Below are 24,661 nucleotides of genomic sequence, written 5' to 3' on the forward strand. Positions count from 1 at the left end.
TTTTAGTTTGTTACCCCGATTTTGATTTATGTCCATAGATTTATGAGTTTTGAACAGCGGTATACTACTGTTGCCTTTATATACAATGAATAATGTACAATAAAATAAAAAACACATACATGTAGGACAATATCAAAGTTAAAAATTAATTCTCTTTTTAAAACAAGTCAACATTCATGTAAAACAGAACAACATTATATATTAATATAAAATCTCAACATTTAGAGATCACATCAATTAAGTTGCACATGTAAATCACAGTTAGCCTAATTTTCTAAAATTGAAGATCTGTAAGTGTACAATTCACTCAACATCATTTTACTAAAAGTGCCAACATGTTAACAAACAACCTCAAAATATTCACCTAGCAGTATGTTTATTTTTTCGTAGGACGGTAACTCTGTGAAGCAAAAGTCGGGGAAGTTAGGTACTTAGGTACTCATTTATATCGGCAAAATACTTATTTCGTATAGGAGAATATTCAGAACATTCGAGAACGAAATGTTCCACGCACTCCTCAGATTTGCATAAACAAATTTGACAAACGGTAGTCTCGCACATATTCATTCTATACAAAACTTGGTTAATATGAAATATTAAAAAAGAATAATATGAAAACATAATTACGTTGTTGAACTTTGCATATTACCCTATTCGTATCATCATGAAATAGCCGTTTTGACAAATTCCAAAAGTGCTTTCTAGTCATCAATGTCGAGTTACAGGTTAGATATGCAAGAATAAGTCCAGTGGTCATGAAGAAAAGAATGACTGAAAAATTTAGTTCATTCAACACATAAAAAACATCGAACTGTCAGCAAATAAGCAGTAGATATCCACTAAAACCATATACGTTACAAGTCATCACCTTCAACCAGCTGGTCAAATACGAAATGATTATGTTGAGTGGTACAGGAAAAATTTGTGGCAGGAAAATTATATTCATGCAACTTATTTGAAAATTTATGTATGGGACGAACTTGGGTGATGGTAGTTATATATTTTCACTCAAGAGATTGAAGTATTTTGCAATCATCGTCTAATAAATATTTTGGATCACACCCACACTTGATAGTGTGAATTAGATTAGTGTGTCAATCAGACATGTCCATGTAACATCAATGAAATAAACGAAACTGTAACTTTTGTATTGATTGATAAACTTGTTATAGGTTTCATTTCTGTAAATATTGACAATGCAATTTCTATAGGAACTTCTTTTACGGCTAGAACTGTACCAATTTTACTATGAAATTTTGAAATCCTAGAATGGAAAGTTCATATGCTCTACAAATTTTTCCGAAGGTCAAAAAATAGGACTGTAAAGTATATTTTCAACGTTTATATGCCCGATCTTCTAAGAGTTTAAACAAACAATAAATGTCTCAACTATCCCTACCTTGACTGTAGGATTACCACAGATTTCAATTTAAACAATATACATATGCATATTAACTGGTAACATTTCCAAGCTATGTCTCTATGAGTTAAAACATAGAGATCATAACTGGAAACTAGTATGTAAGCAAAATAAACTATGTAATGAATATTCTATATCTCCCCAAAAGAAGTGTTGTTTGAGAAACAGCTGTATTTTCAAAGTGCAACCTACAGTGGAGATCACTTCTAACCTCTCATTCAAACTGTCAGAATAATCTGTCATAGAACTGTTCTAAACTGTCATAGAAAAGTTCTATCCTAGAACTGTTCTAAGTAGAACTGTAAGGATCAGTTCTAGGGCAGGGCTGTCTAAAATGTTCCAGATGCACATGTACAATGTAGAACTGCTAAAATCAGTTCTAGTCGTAAAACTGTCAGCAGAACTGACTAAATCAGTTCTAACCGTAGAACTGTCAGCAGAACTATCTAAAACTGTTCTAGCCGTAGAACTAACCAAACCTTTGTGGATTGTAGAACAGTTCTAAAGACGTCACTGAATGACTAGGTTAGAACTGTTTTAGCTAGAACTGTTTAAAAGGTGTCAGGATGACAGTTCTACATACTGTTCTAGAACAGTTCTCCTGACAGATTCTGACAGATTTGATTAGAAGTGATCTCTACTGTATAGTATTAACGGTTTGTTAGCTATTATACCTAGTATGTGTTTACTTGTAGGTAATGCTTCTCGACAATGCGACAGCAATGGTAATTGGGGAACGCCAGTATATATTTACTGTGTTAATGAGATACTTCATAAAACAACAGAAAAAGTATGTATGCGATATAAGAACAGAAAATGCCAGACTGAGTCTTAAAACTGCCCTTTATCAATGTTTAGTTTGTAATAGTCATGAGGTAATAGCAACGCGAATAATCCTTCAATATCGATTTGTAAGTTTTCATTTACCCCAATTTTTAAACAAAATAAATAGTAACTTTCTTCATTTTCCTCTATATTCGATGTTTAAATTTTACAAATGTAGGTGCAAAATAAAGAATCGTCAGACCACTAGTCTAAATAAACTTATTAAAATCGTATCGTGTGCGCAAATCTGAACAATAACTGCTTTATCAGTGGAAAGTATACGAAACAAAAACGAAATTAGCAATATAAGTTAGGCAACATTGTTTTCACTACGTCTCATTTCCACTGTGTAGCTTCACCACTGGATTCAGGTACTCCCGAAGTAAAGAAACAATGATAGCAAAAAGTGTATATTCTTATCCCCGTACACTAAATAACAATTCACCAGTTTGTGCACTTTATTAACATGAATTTCTCTGTGTAAAAAGTTGTTTAATACGAAAAACTGCGTTGTTCAGAATAAAATGGGATAAACCTTTGTTCTACGTAATCGTTAAGTAGTTTTGTTCATTTGTCATTTATTTTGAAGCTGAAAAAACTTGAACAGATCACAAATCCTGAGCAGGCTGCGGCTGCTATTTCTGACATACTGGATACTGTAGATAATACCACAGGGGACCACAACGAAAAACCTCTCAAATCAGGAGATTTAAAACAGACTACGTCTATCCTGTCTTCTATTATCCAAATAGGAAACTCAAAGAATGCGTCGGTCAATTCAGAGGTACACTGTATATTCTGTATAGAACTATATGAAAATTAGATATGTTTTGAGACATATGTGTTTTAAATATTAGTTTTAGTTTTCTATTCATAATTTACTGAAAAGGCCTTTACGCATTTGGAGCAGGCTAGAGATGTTTCTTGGCCTCTCAATGTCTTGCCTGCTGTCTTTCTGTAATGTCAATTTGCTGTCCAATTGAAGTTTGCACTACCCTTGAATTATAAAAATTAACAAATTATGATGATATTAGATGTACGATTTAGATAATAATACTCCTAATGCATAACATGTGTAAAGAGATCTTGAATGCAAGCACAATATTAATGGCGAATAAGTTAAAATTTCACACAATATGAGAAGTAACTTCGGTTGCCTTTATTTCTCAGACTTTATATTTTTAGACAATGTGCGTTTATCAAGTACGATTAACGATTAACATAATGAAATTATGTTCATGTGAGGCATTTGCATACTTTGATAGTGATAATAGAAAGTGAACTTGACATTTGTTTAAATTGAAATATTATTTCAGAAATTTGCAGATGTTCTGAATTCTGTTTTGAATACAGAAAACAGCCATAGTTGGAACGAAGTAAACACGCATGTAAGCTTATACTAAATGGTACATAAACTTATAATTTGATGCTGAGTTCACACGTAATTCGAATTCTAACTAACTCGAATTAGTTTAATTCGCATTCGAAACATTTAACGTCCTAACGTCAATTCTAATTCGAATTACAATGCGCGTCAAATTCGCTTTACTGTCCAAACGACGTTAACTTTTAATTCGTATTCACAAAAGCGTATTTCTAATGCGAATTGGATAATTCGAAATAGCCAATTCGAATCAATTCGAATTAAAAAAGAAGAGTATGTACGCGATAAGCGAATTCGATTCGAATTAAATTCGAATTAAATGCCAGTGTGAAGAAGCACAAGATTGGATGGAACGCGTCTTGTGATTGGCTGACAGTGTTATGTCTATCAACTCAAAACATTATTTTTTATTTTGTCATGTGACCGCGACATCATCAACGTTTTTCCATGATTTACTCCGCTTAAAACGAATTTATTATTAAATCATAAGGCATGACTGTAATATTTTCACAACACAAACAAACAAAATATATCACACAAAATGTGGTGCACACTTCAAAATAACATGCTACGCCGGACATTCAGTGCGCAGCACATTTTTTATGTTATTGTTTTCATTGACAGAAAAAAAAAATATTGCAGTGGTTCCTTAAATATGGAAAACCATGTGAAATAGTGTTTTCTTTTCACTAACAGCGGAAAATATCTGTACAAATTATAATTGCGCGATGTATAATTGTTGACTTCATTTTGTTACTTTTGAATAAAATATGTGAATTATAAAACCATATAAGACAACCCATCAAACGTTCTCTTCCTATTCAAAATTGATTACAATGATTTTTTTAAAGTAACGCGCATAATAAGATGTATATGTAGACTATGTTTACGTCTGAAAATTGAAAATTCTTTAACAACAAATGTAACAGATGAAGTGACCATTGCACCATTGGAAAGTTTTTTTAGCGTTCTTAAATCAGTTCTGGCTATTCATTTGAAGGAAGCATTGTTATTGCGTTTGAAACTGTATCGTTGGTTAGTCATTTCCATTGTGAAGAATCATTTGTAACCGTTGTTCCATTATTCACAATTCGGAATGTAGCAGTTTTGAGAATAGAAAAACATCAGCAATAACAAAATCTTATTTCAAAGACAAATTTTCCCATTTACAGTCTCATTATTTGTCATCAGCTTATAACAACTATTTTTGTACTAATTTGCATATCTTTGTATATGTCCTGAATAAAAGCATATATTAAAATACCACAGGATGACTCTGAGAAAGGAGCATCAAGTATTATGCGAATAGTAGACAGTCTTGGTAGTCTCGTTCAAAAGAATTTATCATCAAATGAAACAAAAATCATCAACAGAAAAAATTTAGGTAAGCTTAATTATACACTCGAGTATAGATTCCTCGGCCTTATATTGCACAGCTATATTCGGAATTTCTGGTTATTTATGCTCGTCAACTTCGTCTTATGTAGACGAAATGCGCGTCTATCGTACCAAAACTATAAGCCGGGTTCTTTGAGTAGTTTAATCGGTACTCCAAGAAATTACATACAGGGGGTACAGAATACAAAGGAAACTCTAGCTGTGGTAATGACTTACTTTTGTAAAGCCGATATTTATCCTTGTAGTTATTATCGAATGACATCTAACAGAACAAACTAAAATAGAAACAACACGTTTGCGGGTGATGTGCCCCAATAACCAAAAACTTTTTTTTACAATATAACGAGATGATCAAACTTTTTGCTGTTTAACAATTTACCTAGCTTACAGCATTAGGCTAAGTATCCCTGTATATCAATTATTATACATCCAGGGAGAATCTATAATAAAATATTATATTAATGTTAGTATTTTACAATTAAGGTGGTACCCAACACTTTCACTAAAATTAATTTGGCTCGTTAAATTTTCATTAAATTTTGACAAAGTATTAACTTTGACACTTTAACACAAATATAAAAATTTCAAAAATTTTGAACCAACCATTTTATCAGAAAAATTACACTGGTTATATAGCGGTTTAAAAAACACAAATTTTGATCATTTAGAAGCTTAATACACCTTTACAGCACAAGTTATTAAAACGTTTAGCTGATTTTACAGAGTTATCTGTAGTGTTAGGTACCATCTTAAGCACAATACATTATATAAAGAAACATCAATACAAATAGATTCATTCTTTTTACAAGTGTCTGTTTACAAATCGGAAAGAATAACGGAACTACGCCGTACTGTTCTGTCCTACTACATTGGATATAGTTGTACTTCACATAACCTTAGTAGAAATTGCAAGAAGAGAGATCAAGGCAAATGAGTTTAAAAATAAAAAGTTGCGGTGATAAATTCAAGGACAAGGAACTATATGACGACTCACACTATATAAATTAGAAAATTTGATGCCTGTAAATAAAAACTATCTCTTAAACACCCTGAGATTTTGATAAAGTATTGCCACACTACTGCCTTCAACAACGAGGATACATATTCAAAAACATATTAAAAACTGATAAAAACCCAGGAATGATTGTTGATCAAAATATATATTTATTAAATAAATATAATTTTAGTTTACTATCTTAATTACACATATGCAAATGCATATTTATTTTATACACCAAACAGCCATGAACTTACTGTATGCACTTGAAAAATATAAAATAATGATTCCTTTAGTCATAGAAATTTCAACACTAAAGAAGAACCTGTCTTTCCCGTCAGATGTACATTCAAGATCAAAATTATTACTTGCAGACCAACCAGCTTTAAAAGGTACATTACACTGGAATTTGTGATCCAGCTTGCCTTACTTACTGTTGAATGAATATTGATAGTATATTTGACTGGTTCTCTCTGCTTTTCGACTTTATACTTATTTGGCTTTCTGATATTTTTTATCTGAGCGTCACTGAGGTGTCTTATGTAGACAAAACGTACGCCTGGTATAATTTTACTGTTGCAAACGTATAAATTGTTCGAAATACTAGGGATTTTCTCATCCCTGGCATAGATTCCCTTGGTTGTATTTTGCACAGCCTTTTGAGGTTTTAGGTTCCCGATGCTCTCCATTTTTATACTTGTTTGGCTTTCTGATTTTTTTTATCTGAGCGTCACCGAAGAGTATTGTGTAGACGAAACGCGCGTCTGGTGTATCAAATCATAGGATTGGTACCTTTGATAACAATCAATACTGCTTTTAGAATCATTTCAACAATAAGTTTTGCAGTAGAATCATTGTATTTATATTTCCATTCTTTTTGAAAAACAAATCTTTTTCTTTCATCTTAAAATATACCTCAGCAAGAAGTTGTTTTAGACAATCGAACATAATGTGTCAAATGAGATATAATCATTACTTGGCGGCAATCATCGTACGTCAACTTAAAACAACTAGGTCTATTGGAGCCAAACTATTGTGTCTAGCTGAAGAGATGTTTTGATGATCTCGCCTTCCAATCAAATAGTAATAGGAGGTATTATTTCTCCTAAATGTATACTTAATGTTTTGCGTCCTTGCCTTTTCTCTTAAAAATTGTAACACATAGTGTTATCATTGAAACTTAAAAAGAAAAAATGATAAACAAGATGATATACAAAAAGGTCAACATAGACGAAACTTGTCAGGATACTCTTTAAATGAGTTCTTGCCCTTAAATGACGATATTCAACCAGTTATCGCTTTGAACGAATTAGAAAATATAAAAATAACCTGTTAATTGTAATAATGCAAACCACGATTTTACTCAGAAATTACATTCTAGTCTACATTGTTGTAGATTGCCCATCGTTTAAGATGCACATACATCTAGATCAGTGACACTTTGTTGATACGTTCAGTTGCTACGTGGAGATTATTTTACTTATGTGAAAGACAAATATGATTTGAAGACTTTAGAATTATAATGTCTCATAATCACATTGTAAGAACGTAAATAATCAGTTTTCTGTATGAGTTATTAATGTCTTTTCTGTAAAAGAGTATTTACAAATATTTACCGTCATTATACTCTTTCAGATAAGTTTTACACAGCAGCAATGTACAAAACATTGTCGGGCATCCTTCCAACAACGGTAAATAGGTAGGCTTTATAGATGTTTTTTTGGTATATTATAACTAATATTATAGTTCACAGTTCAGTTGTGGTAAGGTTCCCGCGTTTCAGAGTGATGTTAAATACACAAAATGTTAGTTTGTGCGATGTAAAAAACTTTATGGAATATCTTTAATATTATGAATATATCAAAGATTGTAATTTGATGATTTTTGTCTGAAATAGAAATTTTTATATCAAAACTATTTCAATGTCATTTGCTAGTAAATCATTTATGTTTTTTTTAAATAAGCGATCAATTATTAGAACAAATAATCATGCGGAAAACTTACGATGACTTTTCATATATGTCATACCCGTGTATATCTTGTATCATACGTACAGCATCATGTCACCATTGAAACTTGTAGATGCCTAAAATGGTAAGCAAACGTTTTCTTCAATTTGAATTTCATTTTATTTTTCTGTTCCGATACTAGTTTGAGTATTATTTTTCGGTTTATTGTCTATAATAAACATGTTTATTTTCGTAGATCAGTTGGCTCTGATGTAATGTCCGTATCATTTGACAAAGCTATCCATAACTTAGCAGAAAATATTTCAATTACATTTGAACGAAATAAAAAGGTAAGTGTTGGGCTTCTTTTTGTAACATCCAAGTAAAAATATATTCACAGCAGTTCGTAATAGGAAATTCATTATTTTTTGAGCTTGTGCAAATATGCATTATCCGACTGCTGAGTACTTTTAGGCGAAATATACAAACATGTGCACTGTCAATTTCAGAATGCCCGTATGTAGTTTTTGAACAACTTCCTAACGTACGTATACGCTCAAAATGAAATATATGACAATCAAAATGCATACTAAGATAATTAAATCTATTAAATCAAAAAGCAGACAAGGCTAAAATCGACCAGTTAAATTCGTTTAAAACCCACTGTGTAAAAGCGATTTCAAAACAAAAGTATTAGATCATCATGTTCTTAACAATTTTACAATAGTAACTTATCATTGAAAGAGTCCCAGTACTTAAATACTGTAGTTATTTAACGGAGAATTCACTCCTGCTAATTGGGCTATCAGTTGCGGCATCGAATATTGACGCACGATACCAAAATAGTTATACATATACATGTGTATGGGGAAAACCTTATGTTTAAGGACTTCATCAGGTCCGACTGATATGAATATTTTAGTAAAACAAATACAAAAATTCAAAAAACGTTTTTTCCAACCAATTTAATGTTTCATAAAATGCCAAATTGTTTTTTTTTTTTTTTTTTTTTTGTTTTAATAGAAAGTATTTTTTTTTCTAAACTGTAGGTAAAATTCATAGATCCAAAGATATCGTGTGGATATTGGAACTTCAGGTATGAACTTATCTTTATATGACAGGTATTACTATTGAATAATAAAAGTAGAGTATTCATTTTGTTGCAGAATGATGGTAAGGAGTTGGGTATGATGGCAATATTGAATCTTGAAAAGATGTCAAATGGGACAACTGTCCACCAAAAATATAAACCCCAATGAACGCGTATGTTTAAACAACTAAAGATCATCGTACGGCTTTCATTAAAAAAAAACTTTAAAAAAACGTTTAGTTGTCTGTTATAGACACCGGGATAACATATCTTGAAACAGGTCTAAAGGGAAAGTGCAGAGCCAAGGTTCATGTCAATTTTTTTAAATTATAAAGTTTGATAATCAGTCAAACTAGCAATGAGAAATATTGTCGAGTTGTTAGACATATTATCGTTGCAGTGATTTGAGAAAGATGTGATTACTAAGGGTACTGTTTTGTATTTTAAAGTTGCTAATACAAATAAGTAATGCATCGGTAATTGTGAACTCTTTTTTATATTTTTAAAGTAAATCAAAGAACGAATCGTTTTCAATGACAGTCATTTCTCATTTATAATCTTTGCTTCCTACAATAATCTGACTTTTTATGATATCTAATCTTTTTTTTTTCTCAGTTCTAGAATTTGGACTTACGATGGATGCTATTTGAAAATGAGCGACTCCAAAGTGTCTACATGCACATGCAATCATTTAACTAATTTTGCAATATTGATGAGCCCTAGTGATGTTGAAATTGTAAGTTCAAAAATAAAATCAGATCCGAAATGTAAAAAAAAAACAGAATTGCAGCTTACTATCTAGTTAAAACATTGTCAACATCTAGTACTATACGTTCTTTGTTAACATTTTACCTTGTTTAAACATATACAACAGTGCAAAGAACTTTCAATGTTGTGGAAAGTAAATGATTATGTATTTTGATCATATAGAACTTTTTTTCTAAATAAAAAAATTTACAGTTTAATTTTTTATGACACATATCAAATTTGCATCAAATTAACTATTTTGTTAATTCGACTAGGAGATGAACTCATGTAGATACTACTCCAATAAGTGACATCTGTCTTGTTTTTCCAATTAAAATCTTCTTATGAAATACAGCCGGTAAACGATAGTAGATTAAAAAGGATCTGTTGTCTTACCTTTAAATATTGCACATTAATGGATAATTCTCTAAATACCAATTGAAGTAAAATTTAAAATGTATTTTTCTTCATCTTATTTTTCAGTCAGATGCTAGCAAGAAAGCCTTAGAAATTATTACGTTTGTTGGTTGTGGACTATCAATACTTGGATGTTTTCTTACTCTTATTATTTACGCTGTATTTTGGAGGTAAGATGTCTGCATGACCTTTACAAAGTATATATTTGTCAACACAATACGACGACAAACACTATTTTTAAAAGCATGGGGTAGTGATATGGACAATGCTACCCAAATAACGTGTGCTTCGATCTAACTATTCAATCCTAAAATGTTCACCTTTCTCAAATTGTTAGAGTTTAACAAACAATACAGACTAATGACTGTTGTTGAACACCCATGTCCGATCTAATGTGCTCTCGGTCTTATGGAAAGATTAATGAAACTATTTATTAATAATCATGTCTTTAGTAACATAATGCTTGGGTTTTTTTTGTTAGGAATTCATGTTTTATTTTTAATTTTCAACTTTGCTTTCTCTCTCATTGATACAAACACTATGATAAAAGTTCTTAGATTGAGTAAGTCACATTAGACGTTGATTGGATATAGAAATACGAAGACAAAGTGAAGCTAAACATTTTGTTGGGTGTCCTACACTCTGCACATCCACAAACCTTGGCAACAACTCGTATAGAAGTCATTAATTTTCCTGTTGCTAGGATATATGTTTCACTTCAATATATCTTTTTTAAGTACACCTTCCAAATCCTTATTGTACGAAAATTCTATGTCTTGATTTGATTTCAAAGCTCCATAATGTAACTGACTTACCTGTCGTCTAGCATACGACGTAGTGTTTTTTATTATTTTTGTTATGTCTTATGCAGCTTTCTTTTCGGCACTTGGTATCTTCGTGTACGCTTACTAAATACATTTCTTCAAGTTGTTATATTGCGATCGTTGAACTCATTAATTACCTTTTACAGATTCGTAAAACATGAATGGGCTGTAATTTTAATGCACATGTGCATTGTTTTAATAATTGGATATTCAGTCTTCTTAAGTGCTACAGAGGAAACCGAAAATGATGTGAGTATTGTACCATTTCTGATGGCTAGTTCAATATGATAAACCATTCGTTGTAAATGTTTCTCACTGTTGTAAATAGTACGTAAAAGTATTGCTAAAAAACCGCAACTAAGATACTAAACTCCAAAGAAAAAGATACGTTGTTGTAAAAGTAATTTCAAAAAGGAATCGGATAACTCAAAGAAAGGACATTTCACGCAACAGAAATAGAGACAAACTGTAAAATAAATACATAAACATGTTAAACAGAACGTTTGGACAATCCAATTTATTACTTTGGGAATCTGTTCTCTTATAGTTTTCTAACACTTTTTCATTCCTAATGTGATATACTGTTTTCCACATCACCACGTCATGTTTTTTGATATGATCAATATGATCCAACTGATCCATTATGTTGTCGTATCAAGACAGTAAATACAGCCATCCATGCTTACTTCTTTATGGACCTCTCGAGACTATCTAGCTATGAGCATTTATATAGTCCATGTTTATCTAAGATTAATATTGAGCCTGTAGTGCATTATTTTTGCAATTGGAAAACATATATGTCTTGGGTTTTGCGAGGAGTTAAAGAAAATAGTTATCAAAGGTACCAGGATTATAATTTAGTACGCCAGACGCGCGTTTCATCTACATAAGACTCATCAGTGACGCTCATATCAAAATATTTGTTAAGAAAAATTAGACGCCTACTCATATAGAGTTACAACGTATACATTTATTATGCTTATTTATTCAATAGTTTTTTACTGGTGATCATCTTTGGGTTCTGTTTTTATTAAAAAAAACTTAATTTTTTAGGTTGCTTGTATTATAATAACAGGTGTTCTACATTACGTGTTTTTGGTTGTATTTTTCCTTATGTTATGTAATGGAATATCAGTAGCTAGATCTGTCATATATGTATTCAAGACAAAATCAAGACTTCCAATATATATAGCTGTGGCTTGGGGTAAGTTGAATAGACTAGTGAGTTTACTCCTATATTTGTAATTAAATAAACCACATCTTCTTATTCTTAATATTTTCATGAATAGTTACAATTTGAAATTTGCTTTGAGCGTTCCCAAAAAGCGCTTTTGGATGCATGAAATTTATAACGTGTTGTTTGTATTTTGCAAAATATATGTAACTTATGTTCGTATTTATTTGAAATTGCTCTAGTTATTACGAAAAATACGTAATCTGTTTAGCTCTCAACTACATAGAACGATTTTTTTAAGATTCAATTTTCGAAAGCCGCTCAAAACAATGATTTCACTCACCGAGTACGATTATGAGTCCTTATTTTCTTTAATTCAAATGGAAATGAAATATCGTAATTAAATAAGTAATTTTTAAATATTCTTACTTTTAACTCATTTTACAGTACATTTTTCGATGTACATATTAATATTGCTATGTTTTTGTACTTATTCAAGCTTTCATGTTTTCTTCAGTTGTTCCGTTATTGATCGTAGGAATAACTCTCGGAATAACCAGACTAAAAGGATATCATTCCGAAAAATAGTATGTATTACTTGGAATAGATAAGAAACATATTTTAAGATCTCCATCTTAAAGCAAGGATATTTTATATTTTATCATACTTTACTTACTTTTGAATGATCTAATACCGGTATTCTACAATTTTAGAATGTATATATGTTTGCCTTGCATTGGTATTATCAAATCAGTGATATTATCTTGATTTACATTTCACTTGATGTTGAATTGTTGAATTCAATTTTTAAACACTATGTTATTATGATATGGCATAGATAAATGAAATGAACGGTGAATCAGGTAAACAATAGTGTTTTAACAGTTAAGAATTTTGGTTAAAGTTTGCTTGACCAGGTTAAAATCAAGTTGTCAATGTAATGTCATTTTTTATTCCATATTCTTAATACAATATATTACGGGAGACTACGTAAAAAATGTGTTGCCTGCACTTTGTTAGCGTCAAGGTTTAAAATTGATTCATTATAATGCTGAAAAGGGAGTGAGAATTACATCCCTTTTTATCTTTCATTTCTTGGCGACTGTCTTCTGTTTTCTAAGTATAAAACCAAGGGAGACAGTGTTTGTGCTGGTAATAGTTGTTTGTAACTATTGGATTTGATTGTACCACTGCATCGCTTTACAAATCCACTCATACATATAAAAGTGGATTGTGCGTACTTAAATGTATAACCAAGTGTAGATTAACCATACTTATTATGCCTATCTCACATGTTTACGATATCAGCTAAGCAGGTGATAACATGCATTTCTTACATTCTCTGAAACTAAGGTACCCACTCCTCGATGAAAAGTTGGCCCTGAATTTGATGAATTTAGCTATTCTTTTGGGGTCATTTTTCGTCAAATATCTTTCTCATATTATTTTATCAATCACCAGTAGAAGTTGAATGGGGAATAGAAAATTAAAATCCAGGGGACAACACGAACTCATTTATTTTTCAACCCAAACGCAGTACGACACACGATTATACATTGCATCGATAAAATATGACATTTCAATTGATATTGTAAAGATTTGTCCTTTTTCATCTATTTCAGTTGCTGGCTAAATACTAGTAATTTTGTATTTATGTCTTTTGTTGGACCTGCTTTACTAATTATACTGGTAATTTTTAACATTATATAATTGTTTGCATATATTTGCCTGAACTTAAAACACCACAAGATAAAAACTACAAGAAAAAGAAAGCATACAAACCACTAACATGGAATCAGGTTATTAAGTTGGGGTTTTTTTAATTTTTTCCGAATAAATTTTTTTAGTGTATGTCCAATTTATATATAATATTGAATTCAAAATCACAAAGCTATCTTATTTTATATAAAAATTCGTAGTATCATACTACATATTGAAGGTCAATATCGATTACAAAAGTAGAACAATTCGATTTTTGCAGATTTAATTAAATAAAGATATTGATTCTTTTTTAGTCAGTTTTTTTCTGTCTATTTGATAACATTACAGAAAAGCCAATCATTTTTGTATCAGCGTATTCCTTGCTTATTAGATATATTCAAGTTCGTCATATCATTGATGGCGACAAGTATTGTCTTACCATAACTTGATGGGTGATTTTTTGTCAATTTCAAATTTAATGTTTTGCCTAATATCGAAGAAAGTAACAACATATGCGCCGATCAAACAAAAACCTATATTTGTGTCGCTCTGTTAAAGCTTTCGTGTAAGAAGTATGGTTTATGCAATTGTTAATAATGCTATAAATATAACATAAATCATATCTTTATTTATAACTATTTGTAGATGAATATAGGAACTATAATAATCGTTTTAAGAGCTGTGTACTCTAGAAAGGGTATTCAGAATGAAACACTGAAGAAAAAGGCCAGGTTTGTATTTTTCTAATGCACGTGAGTTAAAAGCATTTTTCTGTAACAACTAAACAGAAGAAGATAAATATTTAATACTTGAAAACTAATTGAACATCACAGCATGACGGAATATCGGCAATTTTTACATTTTCCCTTTTTTTCCTTTATATTTTATGTTTTTCTAGTACTTTATCATACTAAGGGATGATGTCAAATCTTTAATATTGTTTCATATATCAATTCACTACCTGTGATAATTAGGGATATTTCAATAATTAAATATTTGACTTTATGTTTTTGACTAACAATAGTGGCTGTATCAATGTTTCAGTGCCGTAAATCTAAATTCTTTTTCAGTATTATGAAAATGTATTTGGTTTATTTTTTGTACAGCTCTCTGACTTTCGATAAGTATTTTATCATTTGGTTAACACGTGTAAGTGTATTTGATGAACACAATCAAGACTAATGTTAATCGAATACTAATTTCTCAAATCAATAAATTACAATATAAATTTATGTTTATCATAGAGATGGTATTAAATGTATGGTGACACTATTACCAGTGTTAGGACTATCGTGGTTATTTGGAATTCTGGCATTTAATGAAGATACCATAATTTTTCAATATTTATTTGGTATAACCACTTCCTGTCAGGTACATGTTTATACAAAAATTAAACCTCAGAAAGTATAGCCCACATCAGTCAAATCATGTGTAATATGTATAATCGTAAAGTAATATTATGCACTTATTAACTGACTTCAATGACAAAAGCAAGCTAATTGTCCGCGAAGACAACAACAACTTCACAAATAGCCAGTAAAAGAGTGCTTTATTGGACATAGATAACTGGTATATACTTCGAAACAATAGTTTTCTCCGGGCACTCCGACTTACTCCACCAATAAAAACTCGTCGCCAAGAAATAGCCAAAATGCGGTGCTAAAAAGTAGCGTTAAAACACCATAAGTAAAAATTCAAATATTTCGAAACAATGTTTGACCTTTAAAACATCAGCTCTTACAACGTTAACTGTTCAAAATGAAGTACTTTATGTGAACTTTCATTTTTTAATGTGAAGTGAACGTAGAAATTACGCAAAGCTATTGTTTTTATTGACATCGATAAATCTTGATTACTTACATTGCAAAGTTTCAGTATAAACCATCATTTGACAATATCAGATAACGCGTCCTTTTAAACTATAAAGAGGTACGGGAATATATATAATTCCAGAAAAAAATCATATCAAGTAAACCTTTTTTTTAAACTGATAACTGAAAAGTATTATTCAGTCAATATTGTAGTACTATTAAATTTCGTCGTCTATAATTTAATGATGAAATATATACTGAGGTATATTTATGATATATAAAAACGACTAAGGTGCATTTGTACGCAAATCAATTAATGTTTGTCCTTGGTTTTGCAATATGCTGAATGTTAGTCTCTTCATTTTTGGTCGTTCACAGAAAGCATCCTATATTCATTATCACATCTACAACAAAAACTCTTATCCTTTAATGAGTATTTTGCTAATCATCATGATTCTTATTTTGGAATTGCTTTTTTTCACAGTAATCAATAGCTAAATAGTTTTTTACTCATTGTCCTTATACTCTTTTTCAGGGATTATTTATATTTATTTTTCATACAGTTTTAAGTAAAAAGGTAGGTCAAGTATTATATAATGTAGTGTAAAATGGGTCAGGATTTTGATATTAGATGTTAAAGGCCAAAAATATAGATTCTGCCCTTTTAATAAGTACTTACCTTTGTATCAAAATGTGAAAGACGAGAATGAAATTAAAACAGAAAATTATACTAGTATGTTGAGTTGACCAGACTTTATTGAACAAAATATCTGACGAGGGATGAATGCCAGTAACAAATATAAAAGTCTTAAATTGAGTATTAGTGAATATCTGATATATCATATGCACCATTATATGGTGTTGTAATGTAAACTAAACCTATAAAACACAGTTTAGTCTAACAAATTATCTGCAAAGGAAAGACAACTCTATTTGCCTTATGTTTACAAAATATAATTACTATTTAAACATATGATCATAAATGTCCACATCATTTGAACTTTCGTGGATAGTTTTCTCATTGGGACTCATACCACAACTCCTTATTATAATATCATTTGTGAATCGTCTGTTGTTTCCTATTACCTTCGTTGAATATTAAGGTCACGAATGTGCAATCAGAAATGTATGAAACTGCAGTTTTATTAGTACTTGAATATCAATATTGTGTTAAGAAAACATTATGCATACAGTAGAAAGGCATTTCTCAATTCTGACTTTACTTTAACATTGGTCTGTGATATGCTCCGAAGTACTCCTGCTTCTCTTATCAATAAAACTTGTCGCCATGACATAGTAAAGATTACAAACAATCAATTACATTCGCTTTTAGAAATCTGATTAGTATGATAAAAACAATTTATAAGTATCAAATTGTCAAGGGGTTTTATTTAGCATTAAAAGACCGTATATATTTATATATTTCTTATCCGGAATTGCAACAAATGTAAAAGTTATATTGGTATAATTGAAAAATAGTATTCCCATTTTAGGTACAAGAAGGATTTAGACAAACAATGCACAGACGCAGAGCAAAGTCTATGTCAAACTTCAGCAGCAAACCAAAGGTTTGTTTTAACTCTACTATCGATTATTTTGTTTATACCAATCTCAATTATTCCTAACGTAGAAATATAATTATTGCATAAACCATGACTGGTGCTGCAAATATTACTTTAGTCGACTTCACTGTGTTTTTGATTTATCTTATGATAATATTTGATTTATGTGTTCAAATATAAACTATATGCTGTAGTATAAACTTGTCTTATCAATATCGGTCAGAACAACACATTTTTCTAGACACAAATTTTGGTGCACTAAATCATATGCCAAAGTAATTATAAGATCATAATGAAACTACGCAAATACTGACAACCTAACATGGGATAAAGTTAGCTATAACCTGTTGCAAGTTTATTTCATTTTTTTAAGTGCAATTATTTTAATAAATCTCAATTAATCGGTTTGAGAATTCGTCTAATGAAAAGGTGAAACCAAATGAAAAAATTGTCAAAATAGATCATTAGCCCATTGAAAAAATTCATTACATTTCAATCAAAATTTCTGGAAGGTGTCAGGAACATCTAAATATTATACTCTTTGTACTTAGTTGAATAGGTTTATTACAATGGATAACGAACATGTCATTGGCAACACGGTGGGTGCCTCATATTTAGTAGGGTTGGCTCAGTCTAAAGCATTGTCGATTCCCCAAGGACTTTTTTCGGGATTCGTGTTGCTTTATTTCTGGTTTACCTTGAAATCTTTGTGGAGCGTTGTTTGATTTTAGTTGTTTGTCGTTTGTAACCAGTTGCCTAATTTGTAAACTCGACTGGTTTCAGGTTTTGAAAAATTTTGTGGAGTCTTGGCTCCTCCGTCCTGATAGTTTTACAAAGGGGTTGTATACAGAATGTAGTTAGTCATTTTGTCGCATTGTATTTAATCACATGATGTTTAGCGAGCTTTTCTCGTCTTATGATTTTGTATTGTATCTTCGGTATGTGTTATGATTGTAATACGTTTATTGAATTATATGTCTTTTTGTAGTCTTCTGGTACACATGACAGATTTGATTCAAAAGGTAGGTCAATATTTTTTATATTTTCTTCTGTTTGTCGTATTCAATTTTTTATTTGCTGATTACAAATACTTTCATTCAATGATAGCCAATTTAATACCATGGTTTGAACTTTTATATCGCTAAAGAATACATTTGAATAACTCTTGTCTCGAAATATGATTTTTAAAATCAACAAAAAAGTTGCATTATATGTGCTTACAAAATATTATAGCAATACTACATTAACATGTGACTATGTTTCTCCAGTTTGTACTCGTTTAGTTGATAGTGAGTATTTCAGTCGACATTTTGATTTATACAAATAATAGGTGCTATCCGCTTAAGAATATCATTATGAAAGCCATCAAACTTGAAGTTTTTAAAATTTGAAAATAAATGTTCAAAGCCTCAAAGTTTGGAAGCATTAGATATCGATTCAATTAATAATCTTAGCGACGTGTTGCTTAAAGATTGTATAAACATTTAGATATTTAGGCTACATGCTAAAAAAGTGAATTAAATTAACTTTCTACAAATAAAATCAAAGTTTTTGATTATTAAAAAAGATGCCGTTAATTTTTACTGGCTTTAATCTCTTTTACTGTTATCATGTTGTTTTATTGATGATTGTTTTAAGAATAATGGATAAAAAGTGTGTATTTCCAAATTTGAGCCTTTACAGTTGCCGTTAAATTTATAAACCATTGTTAGTTTACATCCTGACGTAACATGACAAGTAATTATTTGTTATTTATCAAACCATCATGATTATAACTATAAACAGGAGCTATTTCGAAGTAGAACAATGGCATTGTCCTTCTATACGGTGTTCATGCTTTGTATAGTGATTGCTGCACATATTTATAGGATATTTACAGATGGATACATTTTCTAGCTTAACAGGATATTGGATAATTAATTGTGCAATTTAAAGCTTTTATGAAAAAAACACAGAACACTTATCTGGATCTGAAATGTGTTTATTCTACAATATGTAACATGCAGTATGATTATTGATTGATCTTTTATCGATCGCAGAGAGCAAAAGGCAACTAGTGCTTTTGGTGTATTTTCACATGGTTTGAATGAAAGCATTTATAAGATTTAAGTTCTTTATTTTAAGTTTGTTTTTATTTTCAGAATAATATTCACATATTTTGAATTTGAAAATGGGATAGATAGATTTTACATAAATGTATACTTTATTATTTTAAGAAACCTTCCAACATGATTAAAAATTTGATTTGAATTTTATGAATATTCATATAAAGAAAATCATGAAAAGTCATTAAAACCAGTATAATTTGGATTTATTTGTCCATGGTTATAATAATTAATGGTACTCGTACTTTATTATCTATAAGGTAAGCCTGGGAGGCAAGTATATTATACTCAAGATAAAACCATGATGACTCAATCGAGGAAGCAGAGTTCTTTTTAGATGTATGTAAAAACAAGCAGTTTATATGATAATTATAATGCCGTCTGCTTTTATTGTTACTGTTTATTTCAAATGTATGCTTTCCTTCCACAACCCAAATAAACCATCACTTTTATGAATCAGCGATTAACTCGTGTAATTTACATTCTAATGTGCACTGTATAAAGTTGATTTGCTTAATTTTTACTGAAAACAATTATAATTCAAAAAATAATATTTTTTACAAATACATTATACATTTGTACAAAACAATAATGGGAAATAAAAAATATGAAACGAAAATACAATAATACAATATTGAACAAACGGGTTTATGTTTGTCCACCTTAAACTCATGTTTAATCATGTTATTGTCAATCCATACATCTTGCTTCATTCTTGGACATGTAAAAATCAAAAAAATTAAAAGGTTTAAATAAAGAACGAAGTAGATGGTCCACACCTATTTTTGATATTATGACTAATTCAAAATGAAAGCGTTTAGATTAATTGGATTAATTGATTATTAACAAACATCTAATAGATTATTTTCCCGAGAACACGAATATTTCGTACTGCATTTATTTGAGGCACATAAAGAATTAATTTGGAAGGGATATAGACACGATGCTACATTTTTGATTTTTTGTACTTGATTTTCCAAAACATTAATCTTAATATTACATTTTTAGACACGATTCTTGAATTTTCTGTTTTTGTTTTGACGGCGATGGTTCTTTTGTCCCTTTTGACGGTGTACATGTGTTTATTTTCCAATTCATACGAAATGTCCGTGACTGTTTAAATATAAAATAACTATATGTTTATATTACTGGTAAATGAAAAAGTCATGTATTTCGAATTCTTTATCAAAAATTACTTCAACCCTTCCGTATATTCTTCATAGATGCAACGATTTGATTAGGAAATTCGATTATATCTGTACGAATCGTAATTACATTTAATAAAAAGGTATCGTATCCGAATTTTACGCTGATGTTTGTTTTGGAGACACACAAATTCAGATGCACTCAATATATCCGTTTTGATTCTTTGCACGAACATATTCTGAAGGATAATCAATCTTATCATGTAGGATCTTTGAATATTGTATCGATACTAACATTGATTTTGCTTTAAATAAATAAAAAATAAACTGATATGTTAATACTTTAAATATCGATGAACGACTGTTTAATCAAATTAGTTTGTTTATTAAATTTGCATACCACATTTTTTATATTTCTTAAGTATCAGTTCCATCAATGTCAACAAGTGTTTTGTGATGTTAACTAAAAACTCGATGCAATTAATCAGATATTTAACTCTTGTTTTATTAATACTTTTAACAATAAAAACACTAATCTTTAAATGAACTTAGAATCGACGATCCGAATTTATCAAACATGTTGTTTGTATTGAATCAAAAGAACTTTAAAACAACCAAAAGCTATTAATAAAAATCATTATTATTTTAAACATAATCATTTTGAAATAACTTGAGAAAAGACTAAGCAAATTTAAACAAACGAAACACTTTGAAGTTGACTATTTGAATTGTTATAGAACAATGTTTATCTTGTTGCATCCTCTTTAATATACATATGCATTGTACAACTCATGCTATATGTTTATTGAATTTGCGTTCATTAGTGTAACCTTGCATTTTTACAAAAGCTTTTTGTTCATGATTTATTACTTTTGAAAACTTTTAAGGGTCGATTTGGAATTTGATTCTGTGAATGTACTGCTTCTCGATAATAATAAACACTTTAAAACTGAATACGGAATGTTAATACTCGGGAATGTTATCCATTGAGTAATGGAAAGGAGTAAAGGGGCGATAAACCTGTTCTTTCTTACAATGGGCTGATAATCTAAACTACTTAAATGTCTTATCAATACCACCGAAATAATTTTGTTGATGGAATTTTTATGAAACCTGTTAGGGGTATTTTTTTCAAATTTTGTTGTATTTGAGCAGCAGTTACCAACAAATATGATGTCAATGAAGCAGCTCGGACGTGTTGTTTTCGAATTTTTCTTTTTGTCCATATTTCGTGTTCTTTCCTTTTCTAATTGAAAGAGGGAGGGTACGAGTCGTGTATCAGTAAATAATGTTGCTTTTTATACTGTACAGTATTTGCTTTATCGCTGTTATCCTTGTTATATAATCCTTTTATATCTTTTTAACCGGAAATACTTCTGTACGGGTTTTTATGTGTTATGAACATAATATAAACCTTTTTACTTTATATATTTGTTTTATAAGCTTTTTGAATAGCAATAAGGATGTTCGAGTTTCTGAGGACAATATGTAACGATTTCCATGTCCACATTTTCGTTCAACTTTTATTATATCAACTATAGTATCTAACATTCGGAGTTCAATACTATTCTAAACTATTAGGTTTTGTACAGATGAACAGTAAAAAATATCAATATTGTAGTACTTAGAATATTAGTCTTATACTTAATATCGAGAATATACTTATTATCGAGATTATTTAGAACAAAATATATTGTCATTTGAGATAGTCTCTCAAATTGGTTTTAACTGCTAATTTCCAAAGCTATGCATACGCCATGAAGTATGATTATCAATATTGTAAGTAAAACAATTACATCAATATCAAATATTGAGTCTTCTCATGTAAACATTGATCTACTTATAGATTTGTAAAATTTAATGTTATTTGTTAAATTATATATAAATGCCAATAAAGCAACTGATGTGAACTTTGCATGGATTTGCTATTAAATGCAATTAACGGATGTATAACTGTATTCTATAATTAACATCAATCATAGTCTTTGAACTTTCATTTTCAACATATTTATATAAAAACGAAATAATTTGAATGCTTTGTAGCCAACTTAAGGGTATATTTGAGATTTTCTTCAATAATTGGACGTTTTGTTTTACGTTTTTATTAATATAACATATTCCTTTTTTCACGAATGTGACCCACCGAATAAGACTATTTACCGGATTTGTAATAACATAAGCAACAGGACGGGTGTCACATGTGGAGTAGGATCTTCATACCCTTCCAAATCACATGAGATCACCCTTAGTTTTTTTTTATGGGATTCGTGTTGCGTAGTCTTTAGTTTTCTATGTTGTGTCTTCTGTAATATTTGTCTGTTTGTCTTTTTATTTTTTGCCATGGCGTTGTCAGTTTATTTTCTATCTATAAGTTTGACTGTCCCTCTGGTATCTTTCGTCCCTCTTTTATTGTGTATATTATTTAAAGACATGCAATTTTCGTCTTGTTGATATAAGAGATAATTTGTATTCTAATGTTTTATTCCGAAAAAAGATAGTTTCTGTTTAAACAGTGGTCTATTGAATAATTTTTCTAAAGAATTTTAATGATAATAATTGTATCAATAATAATTTAAGATAGCATGATGCGACATAGATTTTTGCTCCTTCAGTACCGGTACAAGAAATTATGTTCCCGTCCTTTGAAATTTCACTATTCTCTATAATATCTCTTTTCTTTTTTTAATTACAGATAGTAACACTGATTCTACAATTTTAAAGGATATGAAGAAGGAGACACAAAAGAAATATGAAATAAGAGCTTTCCTTAAGCTAAATAAATCGCAAGCTTACGAAGTAGCCAAAGCCTAAACCTGTCGTCACAGTTATAACTGTCAATCATATTTATAACCTTTCTGTAATCAAAGTCAGAGACAAGTTTGACAAACGCAGTATCGAACTGATACTAGATAATATATTGTAACGCAACTTATATTTGTATTTTACAATTTTCGCGAGTAGACAAATAAAACGAATGTAAATCGTCTTGTACATGTAACACTTTGATCTTCAATCATACACAGATGATACAAGAATTGTGAATATAAATCTCCGCTAAGTCCTTTAAAGAGGATATCCGCTAAGTCCTTTTAAGAGGACAGCACTCGAAATAAAGTATTTGCAGAAATAAGTTGGTTTACAGTATTTACAAATTTAATGTTGTTGTTATAATACTTTGTTATACCATTATATGTATCATTAATATTTTCATTATTGCATAGTGTGTACCATTTATTTCTTTCAATAACATAGTAAATAGATTCAGTGGTATTTTCTGATTTGTATTTAAACATGACATAGAATGTAGATTACGTTTTGTATGTATTTTTATATTTTATTTGTGTCGTCTGGATGATACCGTTAAGACGTATACCCGATGTCTCCTTTATTTCATACATTCACAAGCACCAAATAAAAAATTGAGTCTCAGCATAGCCAACTCGAGTAAAAGTAGCACAACAGAGCGTTTAAAATAAAAAAAATGTTTGGCCTTCGATGATTACTCATTTATTTCAAGCCGATGATCATGTCCGCAAAGCCACAGTTCACGTCTTGAAACTACAAACACAGAAATGTACTAATATAGCCAGTTGCTATCTGATTCTATACCGTCGAATGAGATTATAATGATCAACAAATAAAAGGAACAGTAGTATACCGCTGTTCAAAATTCATAAATCGATTGATAAAACACACTCCGGGTTTCAAACTAAACCAGAGGGACACACATCAAATATAAGAGAAGAACTATGATACAACTAAAACACAACATTAAGACGTAAACGAACTATAGTATTAATATAACAGTGACCATAAAATAAATGTGTATATCTATTTATAGATACAGTACAAACACTACAGATACTGCACATTTTCACATAGATAAGTAAAACATAGTTCTGTGTAATATTCCAGTATCTATGATGAGTTCATTATCTTCTCAATAGAGAATTTTACGTTTCAAACGAAACTTACGTACGTTTACGCAAGAAACTTAGGTTAACCATTATACGGACTTATAAGATATAATATAAATTGTGGTTGTCTCCCGTCGCCTGTTCTGTATTTCAGATTTTGAACAGTCCGATAGGTATTATTTTGTTTTAATTCTA

General features: G+C 30.1%; 1 protein-coding gene across 6 annotated transcripts in view; it reads left to right on the top strand.

The window, feature by feature from the left end:
• Window positions 1–23,869, top strand: part of LOC143048577 (adhesion G protein-coupled receptor L3-like) — a 48,605-nt gene extending 24,736 nt beyond the window's left edge. For 3 of the 6 annotated variants that reach the window (XM_076222329.1, XM_076222330.1, XM_076222324.1), the window contains 21 exons: window positions 2,116–2,210; window positions 2,835–3,029; window positions 3,562–3,633; window positions 4,899–5,013; window positions 6,321–6,416; window positions 7,660–7,723; window positions 8,230–8,323; window positions 9,023–9,069; window positions 9,679–9,799; window positions 10,294–10,397; window positions 11,198–11,300; window positions 12,105–12,255; window positions 12,743–12,812; window positions 13,848–13,914; window positions 14,572–14,657; window positions 15,171–15,297; window positions 16,273–16,314; window positions 17,231–17,305; window positions 18,288–18,321; window positions 18,568–18,588; window positions 23,242–23,869. In XM_076222329.1, the coding sequence (XP_076078444.1) occupies window positions 2,116–2,210; window positions 2,835–3,029; window positions 3,562–3,633; window positions 4,899–5,013; window positions 6,321–6,416; window positions 7,660–7,723; window positions 8,230–8,323; window positions 9,023–9,069; window positions 9,679–9,799; window positions 10,294–10,397; window positions 11,198–11,300; window positions 12,105–12,255; window positions 12,743–12,812; window positions 13,848–13,914; window positions 14,572–14,657; window positions 15,171–15,297; window positions 16,273–16,314; window positions 17,231–17,305; window positions 18,288–18,321; window positions 18,568–18,588; window positions 23,242–23,360 (1,898 nt within the window). In that variant the 3' untranslated portion in view covers window positions 23,361–23,869. Of the gene's footprint in view, window positions 1–2,115; window positions 2,211–2,834; window positions 3,030–3,561; window positions 3,634–4,898; window positions 5,014–6,320; window positions 6,417–7,659; window positions 7,724–8,229; window positions 8,324–9,022; window positions 9,070–9,678; window positions 9,800–10,293; window positions 10,398–11,197; window positions 11,301–12,104; window positions 12,256–12,742; window positions 12,813–13,847; window positions 13,915–14,571; window positions 14,658–15,170; window positions 15,298–16,272; window positions 16,315–17,230; window positions 17,306–18,287; window positions 18,322–18,567; window positions 18,589–19,664; window positions 19,744–23,241 lie in introns of all 6 variants that reach the window. The other 3 variants (XM_076222327.1, XM_076222328.1, XM_076222325.1) reach the window with 3 other exon arrangements.
• The last annotated feature ends 792 nt before the right edge of the window (window positions 23,870–24,661 follow it).

Source organism: Mytilus galloprovincialis, chromosome 10 (assembly GCF_965363235.1).
Source record: "Mytilus galloprovincialis chromosome 10, xbMytGall1.hap1.1, whole genome shotgun sequence".
NCBI lineage: Eukaryota > Metazoa > Mollusca > Bivalvia > Mytilida > Mytilidae > Mytilus > Mytilus galloprovincialis.